Genomic DNA, 18,911 nt, shown 5'->3' on the forward strand with positions numbered 1-18,911 from the left:
CAGGGGTTTTAGATATGCCAACCGTCACCTCTCGTTCCCCATCACTGTAGGCAGGCCACTGACATAAAACAAGACTTGTTTGTTCGTATATTTTTATTTTATGTACATGAGTGTTTTGCCTATATGTATGTTTGTGCATCACATGTGTGCAGTGCCTGTAGAAGCCAGAAGAGGGTGCTGGATCTCCTGGATCTGGAGTTACAGACGGCTGTGAGCTGGGAATTGAACCTGGGACCTCTGGAAGAGCAGCCAGGGCTCTTAACCACTGAGTCATCTCTCCAGTTCATTAAGCCCTGTTTTACTGAAACTGAGAAAGGAGCAGGAACTTGACCAGAGTTCTGTAGCAAATACAAAGCCAACCTGAGACTAATTCTTGACCTAGCTCTTGATTGCATTCCAAAGGCTTGGTGGGAGAAAAATGTGTCTTTGACGAGGGCCTGAGTGGAGCTAATAGTGGTTTTCAACCCGCATGCAGGGAAGAATTACCTGGGGATTCAGGAAAACACCCATGAAGGCGTCACTTCAGAGTCTGGAGGAACTGGCCTGAGGTAGGCCTCAGCCATCCAAGGTTAAAGTCACTTCCCAGCAAAGCGGGTTGGCCCTATCACGTGTGTGTGTGTCCATGTGGGTGTTTGCTAGTGTGTGTGCACATGTGGGCACGTGTGTGCATGCACAAATGCATGTGTTTGCATGCATGTGGAGACTAGAGGACAACTTCAGTGTGTACACGTGTGTGTGTGTGTGTGTGTGTGTGTTTGCATGCATGTAGAGACTAGAGGACACTTCAGTGTGCACGTGTGTGTATGAGTGGGTGTGTTTGCATGCATGTAGAGTCTAGAGGACAACTTTAGTGTGCACACATGTATGCATGCACAAATGGATGTGTGTGTGTGTGTGTGTGTGTGTGAGTGTGTGTGTGTTTGCATGCACGTGGACACTAGAGGACAACCTCAGTTGTTCAGACGCTCTCCATCATTTCATCTTGTTTTCCTGAGACAGGGTTGCTCATTTGCCTGGAGCTTACCAATTATGCTAGGCAGGCTGCTGGGAAGCCGCAGGGCTCCTTCCCGAGTCTGGTGTTTACATCTTGTCAGCCCACTCTAGGTCTATCTTAAAACTCATTTAGGTCATACAGAATTTCGGGAACACCAATGAGGCAGGAAGATGGAGATAAGAGTCCGGATGCCACGAGGCTGCCAAAAGAGCCCCAGATCTTTCAAAAGAGGACTTAGGCATGGGGAGGTGTGTGTCACAAAACAAGCTCACCAAAACAAGGGGCCTGGAAGGGAGAGCGCAGAGGGAGACTCCCGTGGAGTGATGAGGTGGTGCTGTGGGTCAGACTCCCACAGGCTGAGTGGTGCCTTGGCTGTGGCCTCTGCTGTGATTCTGGAGAACCCACACAAAGGAACTCCTTCGCCTCCCTAGAAATCCATGAGCTAGGTGACCACAGCTCCACCAAGTCCCCCTGGTCCCAGGAAGGGAGTGAAGAGACCCAGATCTCGAAGCGTTCCCAGCTATCACATATGCACCCATGAGATGATGTAAAAAGCCACCAGCAATGACTGAGGGGTCGTGACAGTGGGCTGAGAAATAACAGCCCAACCACTGGGAAGGGATGGAAGTAACCTACAAACCAAGCCTCCAACCCAACAGGCCTCCAAGTGAGGAACGGAGGAACGAGCCACTGGTGTGTTCACACAGGAAAAACGAATGGGGTCCTGATGCTCAGGGCCACGCCGGCGCCTTGAAGACACCATGTGAAGGGAGCCAGGCCATCCAGACATGGCGGGCACTGCTGTGTAACAACAGTTCCCTCCGAGATTAAGATTTCCATCCTGCAGGAAGCTCCTTAAGCAGGAAGGTAAACAACACTAAAGAGGTTCAGGAAGCCCCTGAAGCCCACCAGATTCACTAGGCCCCTCTCTGCCAGAGTCAGCAATAAAAGCCGAGAGTCCCTCTCACACAAAGTGAAGCTGAACTCCAAAGAAAACTCTCAGAGGAGAAAAGCTGCAAAAACCCTGAGACCAGATCGGCTGCCTGGAAGAACTTCCGCCCAGAGTCACTGGGAAGGACAATCCCCAACCTGCTGAGCGGCCTGCAGGCTGTGTGGCATGCTCCAGGTTTCCCAGCTCTGTGAGCTGTCACCCGTGCTGGGGTGGGCCTTGGTGACGCAGCTGTCTTTGAGTCATTTCTGCTCCTGGAAGTGACCCCTCACCCATACTCCTGGAAGTAACCCCAATAAAACCTGTTGGTTTGCAAAGCTGGACTTTGGTTTGTCGTGGGATCCCTGTCTAGGGATTTAGGCTTGTGTGTGTGTGTGTGTGTGTGTGTGTGTGTGTGTGTGTGTGTGTGTGTGTGTCCAAGAAGACACAACATCAGGCTCAGGCATGTAGCATCGGGTTCCATTTCCACAAACTATCCAGGCCAGGCAAATTGGCAAAGATGGAAAATATCTTAACGGTGTCCCAGAGCTGAGAGAGGAAGGAATGGGGAGTGACCGCTAATAAATGTGAGGTTGGCTTTTTTTAAAGGGTGTAACAAAAAAGTCCTGGAATTAGGGAGCAGGGATGGATACACAATTGTGCAACTCACTAACTGTGCAGTCTAAAAGGGCAAACTTGGGCTAGGGATGTAGCTTAATAGCAGAGCATTTGGCTGGTGTGGGTTCAATTCCCAGCACTGCAAATGAAAAGGGGGAGGGCAAATTCACAGTATGCTACTTACATCTCAATAAAATGTTACTAAAAAACCCAAACTGAATACCTGGGCACAGGGGCACACAAGTATAAATTCAGCACTTAGGGGCAGAAGCAGGGAGAATGGCACAGGTCCAAGACCAGCCTGTCTGCACAGCAAGTTCCAGGCCAGCCTGCTGTACGTAGTGAGTTCCGGGTGAGCCTGGACTACACAGCAAGCCCTATTGCAAAACAAAACAGGAACACCCACATAACACACAAAAATATAGTCATGCCGGGCAGTGGTGGTGCACGCCTTTAATCCAGCCCTCAGGAGGCAGAGGCAGGTGGATCTCTGGATTTAAGGCCAGCCTGGTCTACAGAGCGAGAGCTACACAAAGAAACTCTGTCTCGACAAACCAAACCAAACAAAGCAAACACCCCATCCCACCCACCCCCAAAACACCCCAGCAAAGCACAGATGTCAAGTAGATAAAGCCAAGGCCTCCTCTCATGCTGCCCCCATCCTCCTCCCTTCCCTGAGGGACCCTTGCCAACTGGTGTCCTCTGGAGCACCTTCTGGACCTGTGGCTGTGTTTAAGACAGAAATAGATGGTTCTGTTTGGGACTTTCTTCCCTCCCTCTGCTTGCTTGGTTCTGTGATACTTTTTATAATAAGCACTTCAGACTGAAGAAAACCCAAAAGCATCCAGCATTTTAAAAGGCTACATCCATGCAACATGATCCTGTACATTACAGAAACCGTGTGTGCAACCTAAACCCGTCTTTGTTTATTTTTTAAAGACACAGAAAGGTGCATTGTTAAACACAGGGAAAGACCCAGAAAAATACAAAGCAAACTGCTAATCCCAGGTTAGGCAGATGAGAAGGGAGTGGCTGGGTAAGGCTTTCATTATTTTGTATATTTTTATACTAGTTCTGTCATTTTGAATAGATGCCACAGTCACATGGTGACATTGAAAGAGCACAAAGGACAGAGGGAAGCAATGGTCCCCAGTTTCCTGCCTCAGGGGCAGGCAGTGTAGCCAGAGCCTGCTGGAACCTTCCTCAGAGTTATGCCAGGTATGCGTCTATGGGCTTTTGCAATGGGATTTTTTGCCTCATTAAGTTTATATTACATTTTTTAATTTAAAGAAGCATGCACACATATACATAAAAGTGTGTCTGTATACACACAGAAAATCCTATTGGGAGTGTCTGTTCACCTCCCAAGTAGGAATCTCAGAGTACTGGATTGCGAGAGCCTGGAAAGGATTCGATTCTCTGTTTGTGGATCTGTTGGGGGAAGGGAAAGGCCTACTGTTTTTTGTTTTGGGTTTTTTTTTTTTTTTTTTTCATTTCAAAGCTTTCTAGGAAGCCATGGCACACCTTGCCAGCAGCAGGCAGGCTGTGGGGCTGGAACCTCACAGAATGGAGGCAGACAGAGAGCATGAAGCTGCGCCTTGGGAGGTGGACTACAGTGGTTCCAGTCATTCTGTCTTGGACTGAACCCTCTCCCACCACGTGGAGGTCATTTGGGCTCCTGCACTGCCTGAGTTCAGGAGGGAAACCTAGGCAGGTTTTGCAGGCATACAGACGGCCCTCCCATCTGGTGCGTGGCAGCTGGCCGGGCGGCTGAGGGCTGCCTTGCCCCTCAAGGGAGCCAAGGTCTGTCAGAGCTCCCTTTTAGAGCCCTCAGAGGTGGGGCCAGTCCTGCTCAAAAGGCAATGTCTGGCTCTGGGCCTCTTAGGGTGGGCCCGTATACCGGAGAGAAAGCAGCCACAGGTCCAGCAGGACCCAGCGAAGGCACACTCCCCACTCCTCGTAAGGCCACTATGAGGAGCCTGGGTGGCACCCCTGTGCATCCCTGGTCCAATCCATCCCAGCAAGAGCCTGAGCTCCCAGAAACTCCCAGGCAGGACCCTAAGGCCTGGAGAGAGCTGACTAAACCTCAGGGACCTCTGCCTCCAACACCTCCTTGCTGCCCACTTAGCAAATGTGGAGGGGTGTCCATATAAGTCTCACTGACATCAGGCTGCGTGTGCACAAAACTGACCATAACGGGGACATGGGTTGGGGTGCATCTCTAGAGTGAGGTGTAGTCCTTACAGCATGGCCAGATTGTTAGGCAGACAAGTCACATAATCCTCGGAGAGATGACCACTTGAATGGAGGGGGAAAATTTAAATTGTATCGTGTGTGTATGTATGTATAATATATGGGTGTGGTGCATGCACACACCTTCGTACACACATGGAAGCAGGATGTCGGCTGTCCCGCTCTCTCACTGACTGCCTTACTCCTTCAAGACAGGGTTTCCCACAGGAGACTAGCAAACCTGAGCCCTCCTCCTGTGCCCTGCTCCTCACTCAGTGCTGGGGTTGCAGGTCTGTTTGGGACCATGCCTAACTTTTTATGTGGGTTGTGGAGATTTGAACTCACATCGCCACGTTTACTCAGCAAGCTCTCTCAGCCCCTGAGCCACCCTAAAGCCAGGAAAAATAAGTTTAGACCGTGTCCCAAACCAAACGCCATCGACAGTTTTCTGTGTAGCTGCTTCCTCCACGTGCAGCTGCCAGCGCTGTGGGGAGAGCCCCTGTGCGAGGAGGCAGCGAAGGCTTCTCCAGGCCGCCAGCCAGTGGCTGGTTGAGATGGTAACGATAATAGTACATGCTGTATTTAGCAAGCGCTGATTCTGTGGTGAGCACTTCCCAGCCTGCCTCATTGAATTCTCACAAACACCCCTAAGCTGTAGGGACTGATTTTCCCTTTTTGTAAACAGATCAAGTGAGCACTAAAGCTGTTGCGCCATCTGCCCAAGGTTACAGTCGCTCTCAAGGAAACAGCGAAGCCAAGATTCACACCCAGGCCTCCGTGGCCCCACGGCTGGGTTTGCCTTGCAGCTCACAGACCCGGGGCCGGAACACACGGCACAGCAGCAGTCCCGGGGCCTGACCCCAGGTGGTTGGCAGTGCTCGCCCCACCCACCAAGGAGGAAATCCAGAAGAGAAATCACTGATGTGAGTTCTGAGAAAGCCCCTTGATGGCTCAGGGCCAGGGCAGCAGCATTTCTGGTAGGAGTCAGCACGAGTGTGGGAGACCCAGGGCCCCGGGTTTGAATACCCTACATCTCTTTCCTCAGTCTCAGTCATAGACAGCAGTTCCACTGCTGTGTGCAATACAGAATCACAAAATAAGTGAACACGGATGCCCTTTGCAGCATTATTTACGACAGCAGAAAGTGGAAACCACCCAAATATCTATTCAATATGAGGCACTCAGCCCACACAATGGATTGTTACCCAGCCATGAAAAGAAATGAGGTCCTTCAACATGGATGCCTAAACCCAGAAAGCCTTCGGCTAAGTCACAGAAGCCCATCACCAAAGATCACACATTGCTTGCTTCCGTTTGAACGCAGTCTCCTGAATGGACAAATCAATAGAGACAGAAAACAGGCCAGCAGTTGCCAGGGGCTGGAGGGGAGGGGTAGAGAGTGGCTGCTAACAGGTGTGGGTCACTTACAAGAGCAATGGGAGTGTTCCGGAATTAGATCATGGTGATGGCAATACACCATCAATCTACCAGACGGAACTCTAAGACGGTGTATTGTGTGATCACCGAATCAAACTGCAATTTTAAAATGTCCATGAAGGAGGAGTACCTATAAAGCAGGGACAGTGGAGGGTTAAACACCATGGAGGCGCATGGGCAAGGCTGGAAGCCGTGCCTGGCACAGGGTAAGCCCTCGGACACAGCAGCTATGTGGGGACAAATCACACTCGCACTGGCTTTCTGCCTGGATACAAGGGGGATGACAGTGGACGAAGGGGCAGCTGCTATGCTTAAGAAGCAGCCCAGCTGAGCCACGGTGCCACTGCAGATAGCAGTCAGGGCAGGCCACCTCCCTTCTGTCTCGCCACGAGCTGTCTCCATAGCAACAAGCATCAGCTCAGGACAGGGGCTCCCATTCCCAGTCGGGTGACAACATCACCCCAGCAACCTGTCAGGATGGCAAAGGCAGGTCGTGAGGATGGGACTGTAGCTCTTGCAGAAGTGCTGAGGGACCCTTGTCTCCATAGCAACCATGTCAGGAAGGAGAGGGAGGAGGAGAGGGCAAACAGCACATCAACAGGATCTGGAGCCAACACCACACATCAGGACAGACCAGACTTGAGGCATCTGTTTCCCAGGAAAGAGAACAGGTCTCTTCAGCGCCTACTCTGTGTCAGGGTCAATTCTGGGCTCTTTACATCAAAAACCTAAAGTTTACATTTGAAGCTCCAAGAGGAGGGCTGTGGGGCCGCTTAGTGGGTAAAGGCACCTGCCACCAACCCCGGTGACCTGAGTTTGGTACCTGGGATCCATGGGGTGGAAGAAAAGAACCAACTTCTTCAAGTTATCCTTTGACCTCCTCACACCTGCCGTGGACACACACACACACACACACACACACACACACACACACACACACACACGAGAAATAAAGTTGTGGGGGTTTTTGTTTTGTTTTGTTTTGTTTTTGTCTTTCTTGGCCTTTTGAGACAGGGTTTCTCTGTGTGGCTCTGGCTGTCCTGGAACTCACTCTGTAGACCAGGCTGGCCTCGAACTCACAAAGATCCTCCTGCCTCTATCTCCCAAATGCTGGGATTAAAGGCATGCACTACCACTGCTCAGTGAAAATAAAGTTTTTCAATGTAGTAATTTTTTTTTATTTTCACAAGTAATACCTTTTGTTTTGTTCTTTAATTTCACAAGTACGCTTTGATTTGCTCTTAAAGACAGGGTCTTACTGTGCTATCCAGGCTAGCCTTAGACTCCTGCACTTAGGCCATCTGCCCCTCAGACTTCCCTGGAAGGGGACTATAGAAGTGCCCATCATGTCTAGCTTAAGTACTTTTTATCTGAGGCACTGTCTCATGTATCCTAGGCTGTCCTCACATTCACTATGTAGCCAAGGATGACCCCGAGCTTCATGTCTCCATCTCCTGAGTGCTGGAGTTATAGATACATGTAACCACGCTCGTTTTATTTGGAACTGTATATTGAATCCAGGATCTCATTTATCCTAGGCAAGCACTCTGCCAACTGAGCTACATTTCCAGTCCATTTTTTATTTTATTCTTTTGTTTGTGAGACAGTCTTACACTGTAGCCCAGGCTGGCCTCAAATTCACATTAATCCCCTTTGGCTCTGCCTCCCAACTACTGGGACTGTACATTCTGATTATTCAACCCCCAAGGGGCCTGAATAGATGGCTCAGCAGTTATGAGCACTTGCTACTCTTGCAGAAGACTAGTTCAGTTCCCAGCTCCCACACGGAGTAGCTCATAACCGTTTATAGCTCAAGTTCAGAGATCCCAATGCCATCTTCTGGCCCCCATAGGTACCTGGACACAGATGGTGTGCACAGACATACAAGCAGGCATACACGCGTGTGAACGCATACACACACACACACACACACACACACACACACACACACACACACGCAAAGTCTAACTTTGGGCTGGTGGTGTAGCTCGAGAGTCCACCCTACCCTGGTATGTATGAGATCTAAAATAACTTGTGGGATTTTTCAATATATGCAATTCTGTAACTTTCTTTTTTGGCTCTAGTGGGTCTCAAATCCTGGGTTTCGTGCGTATTAGGCAAGTGTTCTACTCCTGGGCAATGTTCCCAGCCCTTTATTGACTTGATTTCTGAACTGACTCTGCAGCTCAGGCAGGCCTAGGATGTGCCATCTCCTCCCTTTAGCCTTCCGGGTAGCTGGGATAACGGGTCTGGCCGCCAGGCCAAGCTCCCTCATTTCCTTCCCTGGTTTACAAGATACCTTGGAGACCTTCTCATATCAGTACATATTTTTCTACTTTTTAAACATGTGGTAAAGGTTCTATCATATAAATTTACCATCTCAAACGTTCTTTTTTATTGTGGTAAAGTATATTTAACATATAGTTACCATTTTTTGACTTCCGTTTTTTCTGGTGCTAAGGTTTGAACCCAGGCTCTCTTTGTGAGACAGGGTCTCATGTAGCACCAGCGTGGCTCCAACTCACCGTGGAGCTGAAAATGACCTGAACTCCTGATCCTCCTGCTTCTGTTTCCCAGGTGCTGGGACAGTAGGTGGTAACACCACATCGGCTTAAATCTGCTCCTTCTGTGTGACACGCACAGTCTGTCTCCAAAGCCCTTCCATTGCTCTGCCCCCACGCCCACTGAACAGTCAGCCCTGGCTCCCTCCGCCCCGCCAGTACCTCTACTCCCGGTCTTAGGAATCTGACGACTCTAGGATTCTCAGATAAATGGAACTTTACAATGTTTACCCTCACGTATCTGGGTTCCTTCCCATGGCATGATGTGTTCAAGGCCCATCCATGCTGCAGTGTGTATCAGCACTTCAATCCTCCAGGTTGAGCAACTGTCCCATGACACACACACACACACACATCTGGCCTTGTATATCCATCCACCATCACTCAACATTTGGGTTGTTCTGTCTCTGGGCTACTGTGAATGATGTTATGAACATGGAGGCTTGATCATCTCTGTGTCCCTGCTTACGGTTTTTTGGGATATACTGAGAACTGGAACTGCCGGGTGATGCAGTAACTCTGTCCTTAGGGGTTCTGAGAAATGTCACATGACCTTATTCTTTCTAACTTCTTCAGAGTATTCCGTAGTCACTCAAAAGCTTTTGTTTTATTTGTTTTCTTTTCTTTTTGGTGCTAGGGATTGACCCCAGAGCCTCCCATGTGCCAGGCACAGACTCTACCACTGGGCTGCATCCCTGGTCCCTCTGTTTAGTAATCCAAAACAGTCTCGTAAACTGCTACTATTGACATCCTGATATCATAGAGCATCGTTTCTCAACATGTGGGTCATGACCCCTTTGGGGTTAAATGACCCTTTCATAGCGATTACCTAAGTCCATCAGAAGACACAGATATTTACATTATGATTCATAACAGTAGCAAAATTATAGTTATGAAGTAGCAACAAAAATAATTTTATGGTTGGGGTCCCAACATGAGGAACTGTATTAAAGGGTCTCAGCATGGGGAAGGCTGAGAACCCCTGTCCTAGAGGAAGAAGCTAAGACTCAGAGAGCGGAAGTGGCTTCAGTCACATCTTTGTCAAGGAAAGCCTGGCACAAACTCAACACGCTGAAGCCGAGGGCCTCGTTTCTCTGTGTGTGCATGAAGAACGGGCTGTGTTTTAAGGGTACTCTGTAACGCCCTTCTTTTCACCATCAGACATGGGGGCAACAAGACTGTGTGCAGATGGCACCCAGTGCTGTAGGCTGCCCACGATGGGCTCGAAGCGGGGAAACCTCCCACAGAGCCCTCAGGGCAGATCCTCCCCTCTCTGCCCTGTGGGCCACTGGCACATGGCAACAATTCGCCCAGTGTGAAGGGCAGCCAAAGGACTGCACTGCCCATGGGACCGTGATGTCTCATTCTGGACTGCTGGCATGCAGGCCCTCTTGGGAAGCAGGTGGGTGCCCCAGAAAATGTACAGGCTGGGATGCCTAATGAGCAGCCAACCAGCTGAGGGCCAGCTGTGCCTTCTGGGGCCAGAGGCCACCTAGTGTTTGGACACACACTCCCTCTGGAATCAGGAAGTTTCTAGGCTTACATCACCCGGGCTGATGGTTTTCCACTGGCATTCTGCAGAGTCCCGGCAGTCTGCCTGACCTTGAGAACCCACCTCCCTCTCCCAGAAGGAAGCTATTTGCTCAGCCATGAAACGGATCACAGCTTTGCTGGACCTTTGCAAAGATTTCTGAGATAAACTGTCCAGCCTAACTCACAGCTGGAGGAGGGTACAGCAGGAGGAGAGGCTGACATCAACCAGGATGGGGGACGTGGGGTCTGGAGTCACATTCAGAGACAAAAGTAGGAGACCCTGGCCTAGCATCCTTCTCAAACCAAGTGGCGATAGCACACTAGTCCCTAAAGCACGTCCACACAAGCTGGTCAGTAGCCCGCTCAGTGAGCAGGGAACAACTGCCCAACCTTACAGATGAGGGAACTGAGGCACAGGCGTTCCCTCATCTATATGCTGGGCACTGATGAACACACCTTCAATAATCCCAGAGAGTAATTAATCCCAGTAAGTGAACCTTGCTTACCACTCTACTCTTTTTTTTTTTTTTGAGATAGGGTTTCTCTGTGTAGTTTTGGTGCCTGTCCCGGATCTCCCTCTATAGATCAGGCTGGCCTCGAACTCACAGAGATCCTCCTGGCTCTGCCTCCCGAGTGCTGGGATTAAAGTTGTGCGCCACCACCACCTGGCTTCACCACTCTATTCTGAACGTCCAGTGTAGAATACAGATGGGCTACTCAGCAAATCCATGCTGGAAGGATGAATGGATAATCCACACTGCCAGGGAGGCCCAAGGGTACCCATCTCGGTCCACAAGCAATCAGGGGAGATGCGCATGCCCCCCGGGCCAGCTGGGCTGTAGCCCTCACCTCTCTGGGACGATCCAGCTCCGTTTGCAGCACCTGCTTGGCCAGCTCCGTCTCGATGAGCCTCTGCCGAAGGCCCTCGTTCTCCTCCTCCAGCCTCATCCGCTTCTTCTCCACCACCTCCAGCTCCTTATGAAGCCGCATGGAGATGTCCTTAGAGACCTGAGCCAGGGTGGGAGAGACAGAGGATGTCCAAGCTGAAGGAGGACACACCTGGAGTCCCAGTGACCATCCCACCATAGTCAGTCACCTCATCACCCTCACTCAGCAGACAGGGAAACTGAGGCACAAGGGGTCCTAAGACTCACCCAAGAGCCATGAATCTAGGGATTCACAGACCCCCAAACCCAAACCCAGGCACCCAGCTTTTGGGGGCAACATATTGGGTTGTTCTGTTCTTACAGGTGCCTTTATATTCAGCTGGGGGAGCCTGTGAGGGATGAGGGTTAGTTTGGAAGCCCAGTACCAAATGGGCAGCATGTAATCGTCAGCAAAAGTCATTTCCTGGCCCTGTGCCTCAGTGTTCTCGGCGTGTATAAAATGGGTGCAGCAGTAACAGGGCAATCTCAGGCCGACAGGAGGATCACATCAGCTATTGCTCACAAAGCCTTCACCCGGCGCCTGCCACAGTGGAGTGTCTGATGACCTGTGGCTGCTGCTCCCAGGAACCAACGTCCAGAGACAGGCATGACTTTGCTGGAGGTCACAGTGACCCTGAGGCCTGTTCTGGGATATACAACATGCTAGAATGACAGAGGCTGGACAAGTGTCCAAGTATCCCTCGGACGCAGCTAACAGAGTGGCAGTCTCTAATCCCAGGTCTAGGCTCAGCAGGAAAAGCACCCCAGACTCTGGAGGATCCCCTCTGTCCTGCCTCTGCTGCTGGGTGTGGCAGGGCAGGGGGGCTGGGGTGCGGTGAAGGGAGCCCTCCTAAGCTGGTAAAACGCAAATAGATGCTATCCCCAGGAAGTCTGGGCCCTGCTGACACCTAGATGCTAGTCCTGCCCTCACTTTACAGAAGCCCAGAAGTGACTTTTTCAGGGTAACACACATGGAGCATGGCTGGGCTGGACTGGGACTCCCTGGAGTTTGGGGCGGCCAGCACAGCCAGGGTCCCCCAGGAGTCTGAAGGCTTTGCCAGCAAAACCCGTACAGCATAGACAGCCCAGAACCCAAGCCTGCCAGTGTCGGAAATGACCATGCACCTCCTCCCTCTGGAAGGGAAGCAGCCCTCCCTGGCTCTGCCCTCTGCCTGGGCCCAAGCCCAACTCAGCACAGACCCCTTTGGCAGTGTGCAGGGAAGGCCAGGAAAAACAACAGTTGAGAGGAAACTGGGCATGCCTCTCCTCCCTCCTCTGCCCACTGCCCCCTCCAGCCCGAAGCTCTCTGAGGACGCCAGATGGAGGCCCACAAGTCTCCCCTGTAGCCACCCTGGGCCACAGAGCTTTCCTCAACCCGTAAAGTAGGGTAGGCAAACCTTCAATATCAGAAAGAGATTTTGCAGAGAAGAAAACTAGATTCAAGCCCAGTGCCAGCATTCACTGGCCACGTGGTCAGCAATAAAAGGGTGGATACACTGCTCATGAGGGCTGCTGGGGGGGGTAAATGGCATCGGGGGTGCTTGGGTGGTGGCTGGAATCCAGAAGGTAATCAAAAAATACAAGGCTTCTTATTTACTATTATTTTTAAATAATTCACTCTATTTATTAACGTATTACAAAGTTGCATTTCTTTCATAGTTTCATGGCCTATTTTTGATTGTGTAAGTTACTTAAGAACCACCAGAGCCGCTCAAAGGCCACAAGTTCAAGGAACCATCTCTACAGGGATTTTTGTTTTAGGCTGGGCTGGGAATGAACCTTGGACTTTTGTGCACACTAGGCGAACACTCTCCCACTCATCTACATCTCCAGCCACACAGGAAAGTCTTTTTCTCCCCATCCCAGCCTTGAGCTTGCTACTAGCCAGGGATGGCCTTGAACTTCTGATATTCCTGCCTCTGCCTCTCAAGCGCTGGGCGTATGCCACCTTGCTGAGTTTATGCAGTGCTGAAGACCAATGCCAGGGCTCCGTGCCTGCTAGGCAAAGCACTCATTAGCTGAGCTACACCTCCAGCCCAGCGACAAAAGCATTTGTTTGTTTGTTTGTTTTTCTTTCTTTCGAGACAGGGTTTCTCTGTGTAGCTTTGGAGCCTGTCCTGGAACTTGCTCGGTAGACCAGGCTGGCCCCGAACTCTGCCTCCCGAGTGCTGGGATTAAAGGCATGCGCCACCACCGCCCAGCCACAAAAGCATTTTTTCTTGTATTGCTGATTATTGCTTTGCCTCTTTGCATCGGTTTTATGCACCTTGGCCCAGGCTTATGGCTGAAGTCCCCAATATGGGGCTCTTAGGTCACCCAGGAAGGCCTCTCCTCACCAACATTCCATTCATTATCTTGCCTTGGCACGGGGTGGAAGTGGTGGACCACAGACACCAAAGCCATGCCTCTTCGGATTCATTCACATGTGTGTCCCAGGAGCAGCTCAGGGCCCAGTATACACTAAATGCCTAATAATTGTTTGTTGGTGAACAAACAAATGAGGATCCAGCACATGATGAAGGAGTGACTGGCTGAACATGTGTGGGGAGCTGCCCCTGCCCCTGCCCCTGCCCCTGCCCCCGCCCCTGCTCCTGCTCCTGCCCCACTGTCTAAAGAGGGCTACTAGGGTCAAGGTCCTCTCCCAAACGTGCTTCTATGGGGGTGGGGATAGGAGGTGTCCCATATCCACCAAGGCCTCCGCCTGGGAAGCGCATCTGGTCCCCATGAGAGTTCCTGGATCCTCTCCCTTCTCCATGGATTCCCTGTCCCATGTTCTCTGTACCCCAGGGCCCCATGTTAAGAAAGCATCCCCCCAAGCTGCAGAATTCTAGACCGAAGAGCCCACAAGCTCAGATCCCCGCAGTGCCTTGCAGCCTCCATGAGGGCCAGGAAGCAAAGGGCACCGCCGCCACCGGGAGTGGGCAGCAGGAACCACGGCCTGGCCCTGCCTTCCCCTCGCAGATTTCCAGTGGTCCCAGGGCCCTGGGCTCTCACAGGTCATTTATAGAACCAGTTAGCTCCTCCCCAGGCTGGCACCACAAGCTTTTCTCACCCTCAGGACACATTTTATTTCCACTTTGAGGCTCAGGAAGGACAGGTCAGTTGCCCAAGGTCACATGACGGAGAAGGTCTAAAGCTGATGCTGTGGGGGCAGGCTTGAAGGCATAAAGCTACAGACACCGGGCTGTCAAGGACAAGTCCCAACATGGCTTACTATGTCAGAAGGGCCTAAAGGGCCCCATGTGCTCGACTCACTGGGCCCCACAGTTACATCCAAAGGAGGGGGCTGAGAGACCAAGGAGGAGAGGCAGCTGCAGCATCCGGACGTGGGGCAAATGCCTGAAGCGCAAACAAATGTGCTCAGCCATGAGGTCACTGTTTACAGTGCCGGCCTTGGTCCCTGCCGAAGGCCATCAGCAGCGGAGGGCCCCCAGCTCCTGGGCACATCAGCATTGGGCTCTGAACCTCGGATTGCAGTATGTCCCCGTGGCTCCGATCTTCAGCAAGAGAGATGGCAACTGAGAGCAGCATCCCAGGCCGGGCAGCATCCTGAGCCACGTGTGACTGAATTCCCTCAAGAATCACATGATGGGAGTGTCACCCCCACTTTACACAGAGGGAAACTGAGGCTCTGAGGAGAAAATGATGCTGGTCACCCAGGACACAGCCAAGGCCAGAGCATCCTTATCTAAGGATGGGGTACATATTACTGATGTGTTCTGGGACCTTCTACAAGAAAAGGCTGTGGGACCCCAGTGTCCCCGCCCATGACACCCTCCCATCATATGCTCGGTTGATGGCTACCACACCCATCACACAGCACTCTCTTCAGTAATTTCATTTTATATTCATAAAAGTCCTATAGAGAACTGAACTTATCTCCATGTTCCACAGGGGAAACCGGATCAGAGATGTGAAGCAGTTTACTCAAGGCCACACAGCCACAAAGCGGCAGCACAGGTCTCTATCCAGTGACTCTCCCATCCTCATGCTACCAGCCTGCTGAGGGTCTGAGATCTTGTTAACTTGGTGGACCAGCAAAAAGTGGAAGGGCCTGGGAGGGTTGTTATGGGGTGGCAGTGGGGGAAAGCTCACCAATAACAATGTGCCCAATAAAACCACTGGAGCGCAAAAGCCCTGCAGGGCACGGGGCCAAGGAGCCTGCTGAGCAAAGGAGGAATCCCTAGGCATACCCCTTCCAGTCCCTCTCCACCTGGTTCCCTCAGCCTGCCTAGGGGAAGTCCGCATTCTGAGGACCTCCATAATTGCCTCTGACATTCCTAGCACGCTGGGGGCGAAGGGCGATCAGAGCTGTGGCCAGCTCAGGCTGAGGCAGAGCATGAGCTCAGAGCTGCAGCTGCAGGGGAGGGGCGGGAGGAGGGGGGCAGGGGAAGCACGGCGATGCTGATTGGCTGGTTCAAATCCCAATAGAAGGGGCCCTTCCCCTCCTCCTGGAGGGCTGAGCCCCACCCCGACCCCCGCTGCTCTGGCCCCGCCCACCAGCCCGTTCCCCACTCCCTCATCTCCTAGTAGACTTGTCTCGGGTCCCTCCCAGAAATCCTCAAGGACCAGGGCCCAGTGGCAGATGTGTCTGAACTTCTCCACTCTCCTTCCGTGTCTGCTGCCTCTAACCAATGAGGGAAATGGAGGGTTGGGTTTTTTTTTCTCCTTCAAATCGTGTTTTGTTTTGTTACAAACAAAAACAAAAACAGGATCTTGCTGTGTGTGCAGTCAAGAAAATTGGCTCCACGCAGGTACACAGGCTCGCATTGAGCCGCGACTTTCCTAAATCAACACTGGTTCTGGGATGAACAGCGTCCTTTGAGAGTGCCTTGCAGGGCTGGACTGAGTCAGTGCCTTCCAGCAGCAGCAGCAGCAACAGGCCTGTGTGGATGGCTCTGCACCTGTCTGCCCTCGGGGCCCTTGGGAGTCTTCCCTAGAACATCCCTGGTTACCGGCAGCTCAGGCCTCTCCTCTCTTGGCCCCAGGGCAGAGGTTACTTATGGGACTCCTAGGCTCCTCTCTGTTCTGTACCAGCCCCAGCTCCTGCGATCCCCTGCTCACACTGGGCTGTGTTCTGAGAGCAGAGGGCTGGCTCAGGGACCCACGGTCTGGACCCTCACCAGGGCTTACATAAGACAGGCAGTGGAGACTTCTCTCCTGGAGCCCTCGCCTGTCTGAGTAGGGCCATCCCTGCTTGCTCCTGAGGCAGGGGAGCAGCAGGGTCCAGCAGTGAGGTCTAGGGGGTGGGTGAGCCTGACTTCTGCCACCCACAGAGGAGAGCCCCTGACCCTGGAGAGGTACAACCCCCCTCTGAGGCCCAGAACTCTCATCCAGAAATCAGATGCAATAATAAAGGCTAATCACGGTTGGTCCCTCTGATGTCTTAGCCATGATTTCATTATCCCGGGTTGGATATTCTTACATCAATTTTGCAGATGGGGAAATTGAAATATAGGAGACTTGCTCAAAATCACAAAACCCAGGCATACTGGAGCCCATCTCTGAGCCAGTCCAGCCTAGCTGACTCCTTTGTCTCTCAGTAGCCTGTAGAACTGAGCAGGGACTGTGTAGGAGGCCACTCAGAGGCCAGGTACAGGCAAGAAAGAGCCTCCTGCTGCTGCTGCTGTGTGTGTGGGTGGTGGTGATTGGTCTTATCATTTTGGGATATCCCATTTGGAGGACCTGTTGATCCACCAGGGGTCCCAACTTTGCAGATGGAGAAACTGAGACCCAGAGAGGCAGGATAACTCGCTCAAGGCAAGCAGTAAGCTACAGGGATAACCTGGATCCCCAATGGGGCCCATGACCCAACCACCCATCACGGGCACCTATAAAAGAGGTTGGTGGAGACGCCCAGACTGACCTTGACATCCTGCTCCAGACCACGGATGAGCTCACCATCCACCTGGCCTGTCTGGGCCGCGCGGAGGCTGCGGCGCTCGGCTTTACGCAGTCGGTACTGCAGGATGCGACAGGTCTTGCTGGCTTGGTCCAGCTGCTGCCGGAGCTCCTGTAGCTGGTACACATCTTCCTCCATGTAGACATCCCGCATCTCCAGCATCTCAGCCCGCAGCTCCTCAATCTCGTCCTGCAGGATGGAGGAATGGTCAGATCCCCAGATGCCATGGCAGTGGCCAGGGTGCCTGAATGCTGGCCACATCTGGCAAGCAGCCCTGGGGGCCTGGGGTTATAGGCCAGATAACACCCAGATAACCACAGCTGAACTCCCAGGCACTGTAAATCTATGTGCCTTCTGTGGCAAAGGGGGCTTTGCAGATGTGACTAAGATAAGGGTCTCCAGACAGAAGCGTTATCCTGGACTATCTGGATGGGCCCTGACAGGGAGGCTCATGGGAGCGAGCAATGTGAGACATTAGGAAAGGGAAGGCAGACAGGCTCTGCAGGTGGAGAAAGGGCCACCAGCCAAGAAACGCAGGCAGCCTCCACAAGGGGCAAAAGGCCACGGAGAACACCCTAGAACACTCAGCAGACGTGCAGCCTGCTGGGACTTGCGTTTCAGACTGCAGATGCTACACCCCTCTGAAGATCTGGATCTTAACCGTCCCCGCAAAGTCACCTGCTACCGGCTAAGTCCTCCTTGTGGTCCTGCTGGGAAGTGGTGTGCCCTTCTTCAGGAGCTGAGGGCGCCAGGTCATTGGAAGGTGCCTTTGAAGGGGAATTGGTACCCGGTCCCCTCCTTCCTTGCTTCCTGGATACCACGAGGTAGGCAGCCTCCTGTGCCACACTCCCCAGGCACGATGCTCACAGCAGGCACAAAATGAAGCGAAGCCTCCAAAGGGTGAGGCAAAGAACAACCCACCACGTTCCTCCTTGTAAGTTGGCTACCTCGGGTATTTTGTCAAAGCAACAGAGGCGATTTGTTACAGAAGCGATGGGAAACACATCAGGATGTACTCAACAAACATTCCTGAGTGCCAGCTGCCTAACTGACGCTACGCTGCACACAAAACCAGGGCAGCACGTTAGCGAGCAGCATGGTCTCTGTCTTCCTCCCCAAGTCTTATTAGGAAAACACCGTAAACAAAAACTAAACTCAGATACTACTAACTCATGGAGGGAAAAAGAACAAAATAACAATATGGCGGGGCTGGAGAGATGGCTCAGAGGTTAAGAGCACCGACTGCTCTTCCAGAGGTCCTGAGTTCAATTCCTAGCACCCACATGGTGGCTCACAACCATCCATAATGAGATCTGGCGCCCTCTTCTGTGTACATAATAAATAAATAAATCTTTAAAAAAAAAAATAACAATATGGCAATCTGAGAAGTATAGGGAGGCAAGGGGGAGGTGCTATGTTAGGGGACAAGGTCAAGGGGGCCATCTCTAAAGAAGGGACATTTAAGCCAAGGCAAGAAGCGATGTCCACAAGAGTTCCAGGGAGAGGGAGCAGTGTGTGCAAAGGCTCAGAGGTAGGAAAGAACTCAGTGCATCCAGACACACCAAGAGGTCGACAGTGATGGCGCACACCTTTAATCCCAGCACTTGGGAGGCAGAGGCAGGTGGATCTCTGTGAGTTCAAGGCCAGCCTGGTCTACAGAGTGAGTTCCAGGACAGCCATGGCTACATAGTGAGACCCCATTTCAGAAAAAAAAAAAAACCATCAAGGGACTGGTAAGATGGGTAAAGGTGCTGGCCAGCAAGCCTGGTGGCCTGAGTTT

The 18,911-nt window shown here is 51.9% G+C and overlaps 1 protein-coding gene across 1 annotated transcript in view; it reads right to left on the reverse strand.

Moving 5' to 3' along the window:
- The window catches only part of Mtcl2 (microtubule crosslinking factor 2), a 71,678-nt gene that overhangs the window by 35,639 nt on the left and 17,128 nt on the right, over window positions 1-18,911 (reverse strand). Inside the window, exons 2-3 of the mRNA XM_076571063.1 lie at window positions 17,096-17,320; window positions 11,153-11,311 (exon numbers count right to left, since the gene is read on the reverse strand). Coding sequence (XP_076427178.1) covers window positions 11,153-11,311; window positions 17,096-17,320 — 384 coding nt within the window. The remainder of the gene's footprint in view (window positions 1-11,152; window positions 11,312-17,095; window positions 17,321-18,911) is intronic.

The sequence above is a fragment of the Peromyscus maniculatus genome, chromosome 4 (genome assembly GCF_049852395.1).
Source record: "Peromyscus maniculatus bairdii isolate BWxNUB_F1_BW_parent chromosome 4, HU_Pman_BW_mat_3.1, whole genome shotgun sequence".
In the NCBI taxonomy this organism is placed as follows: domain Eukaryota; kingdom Metazoa; phylum Chordata; class Mammalia; order Rodentia; family Cricetidae; genus Peromyscus; species Peromyscus maniculatus.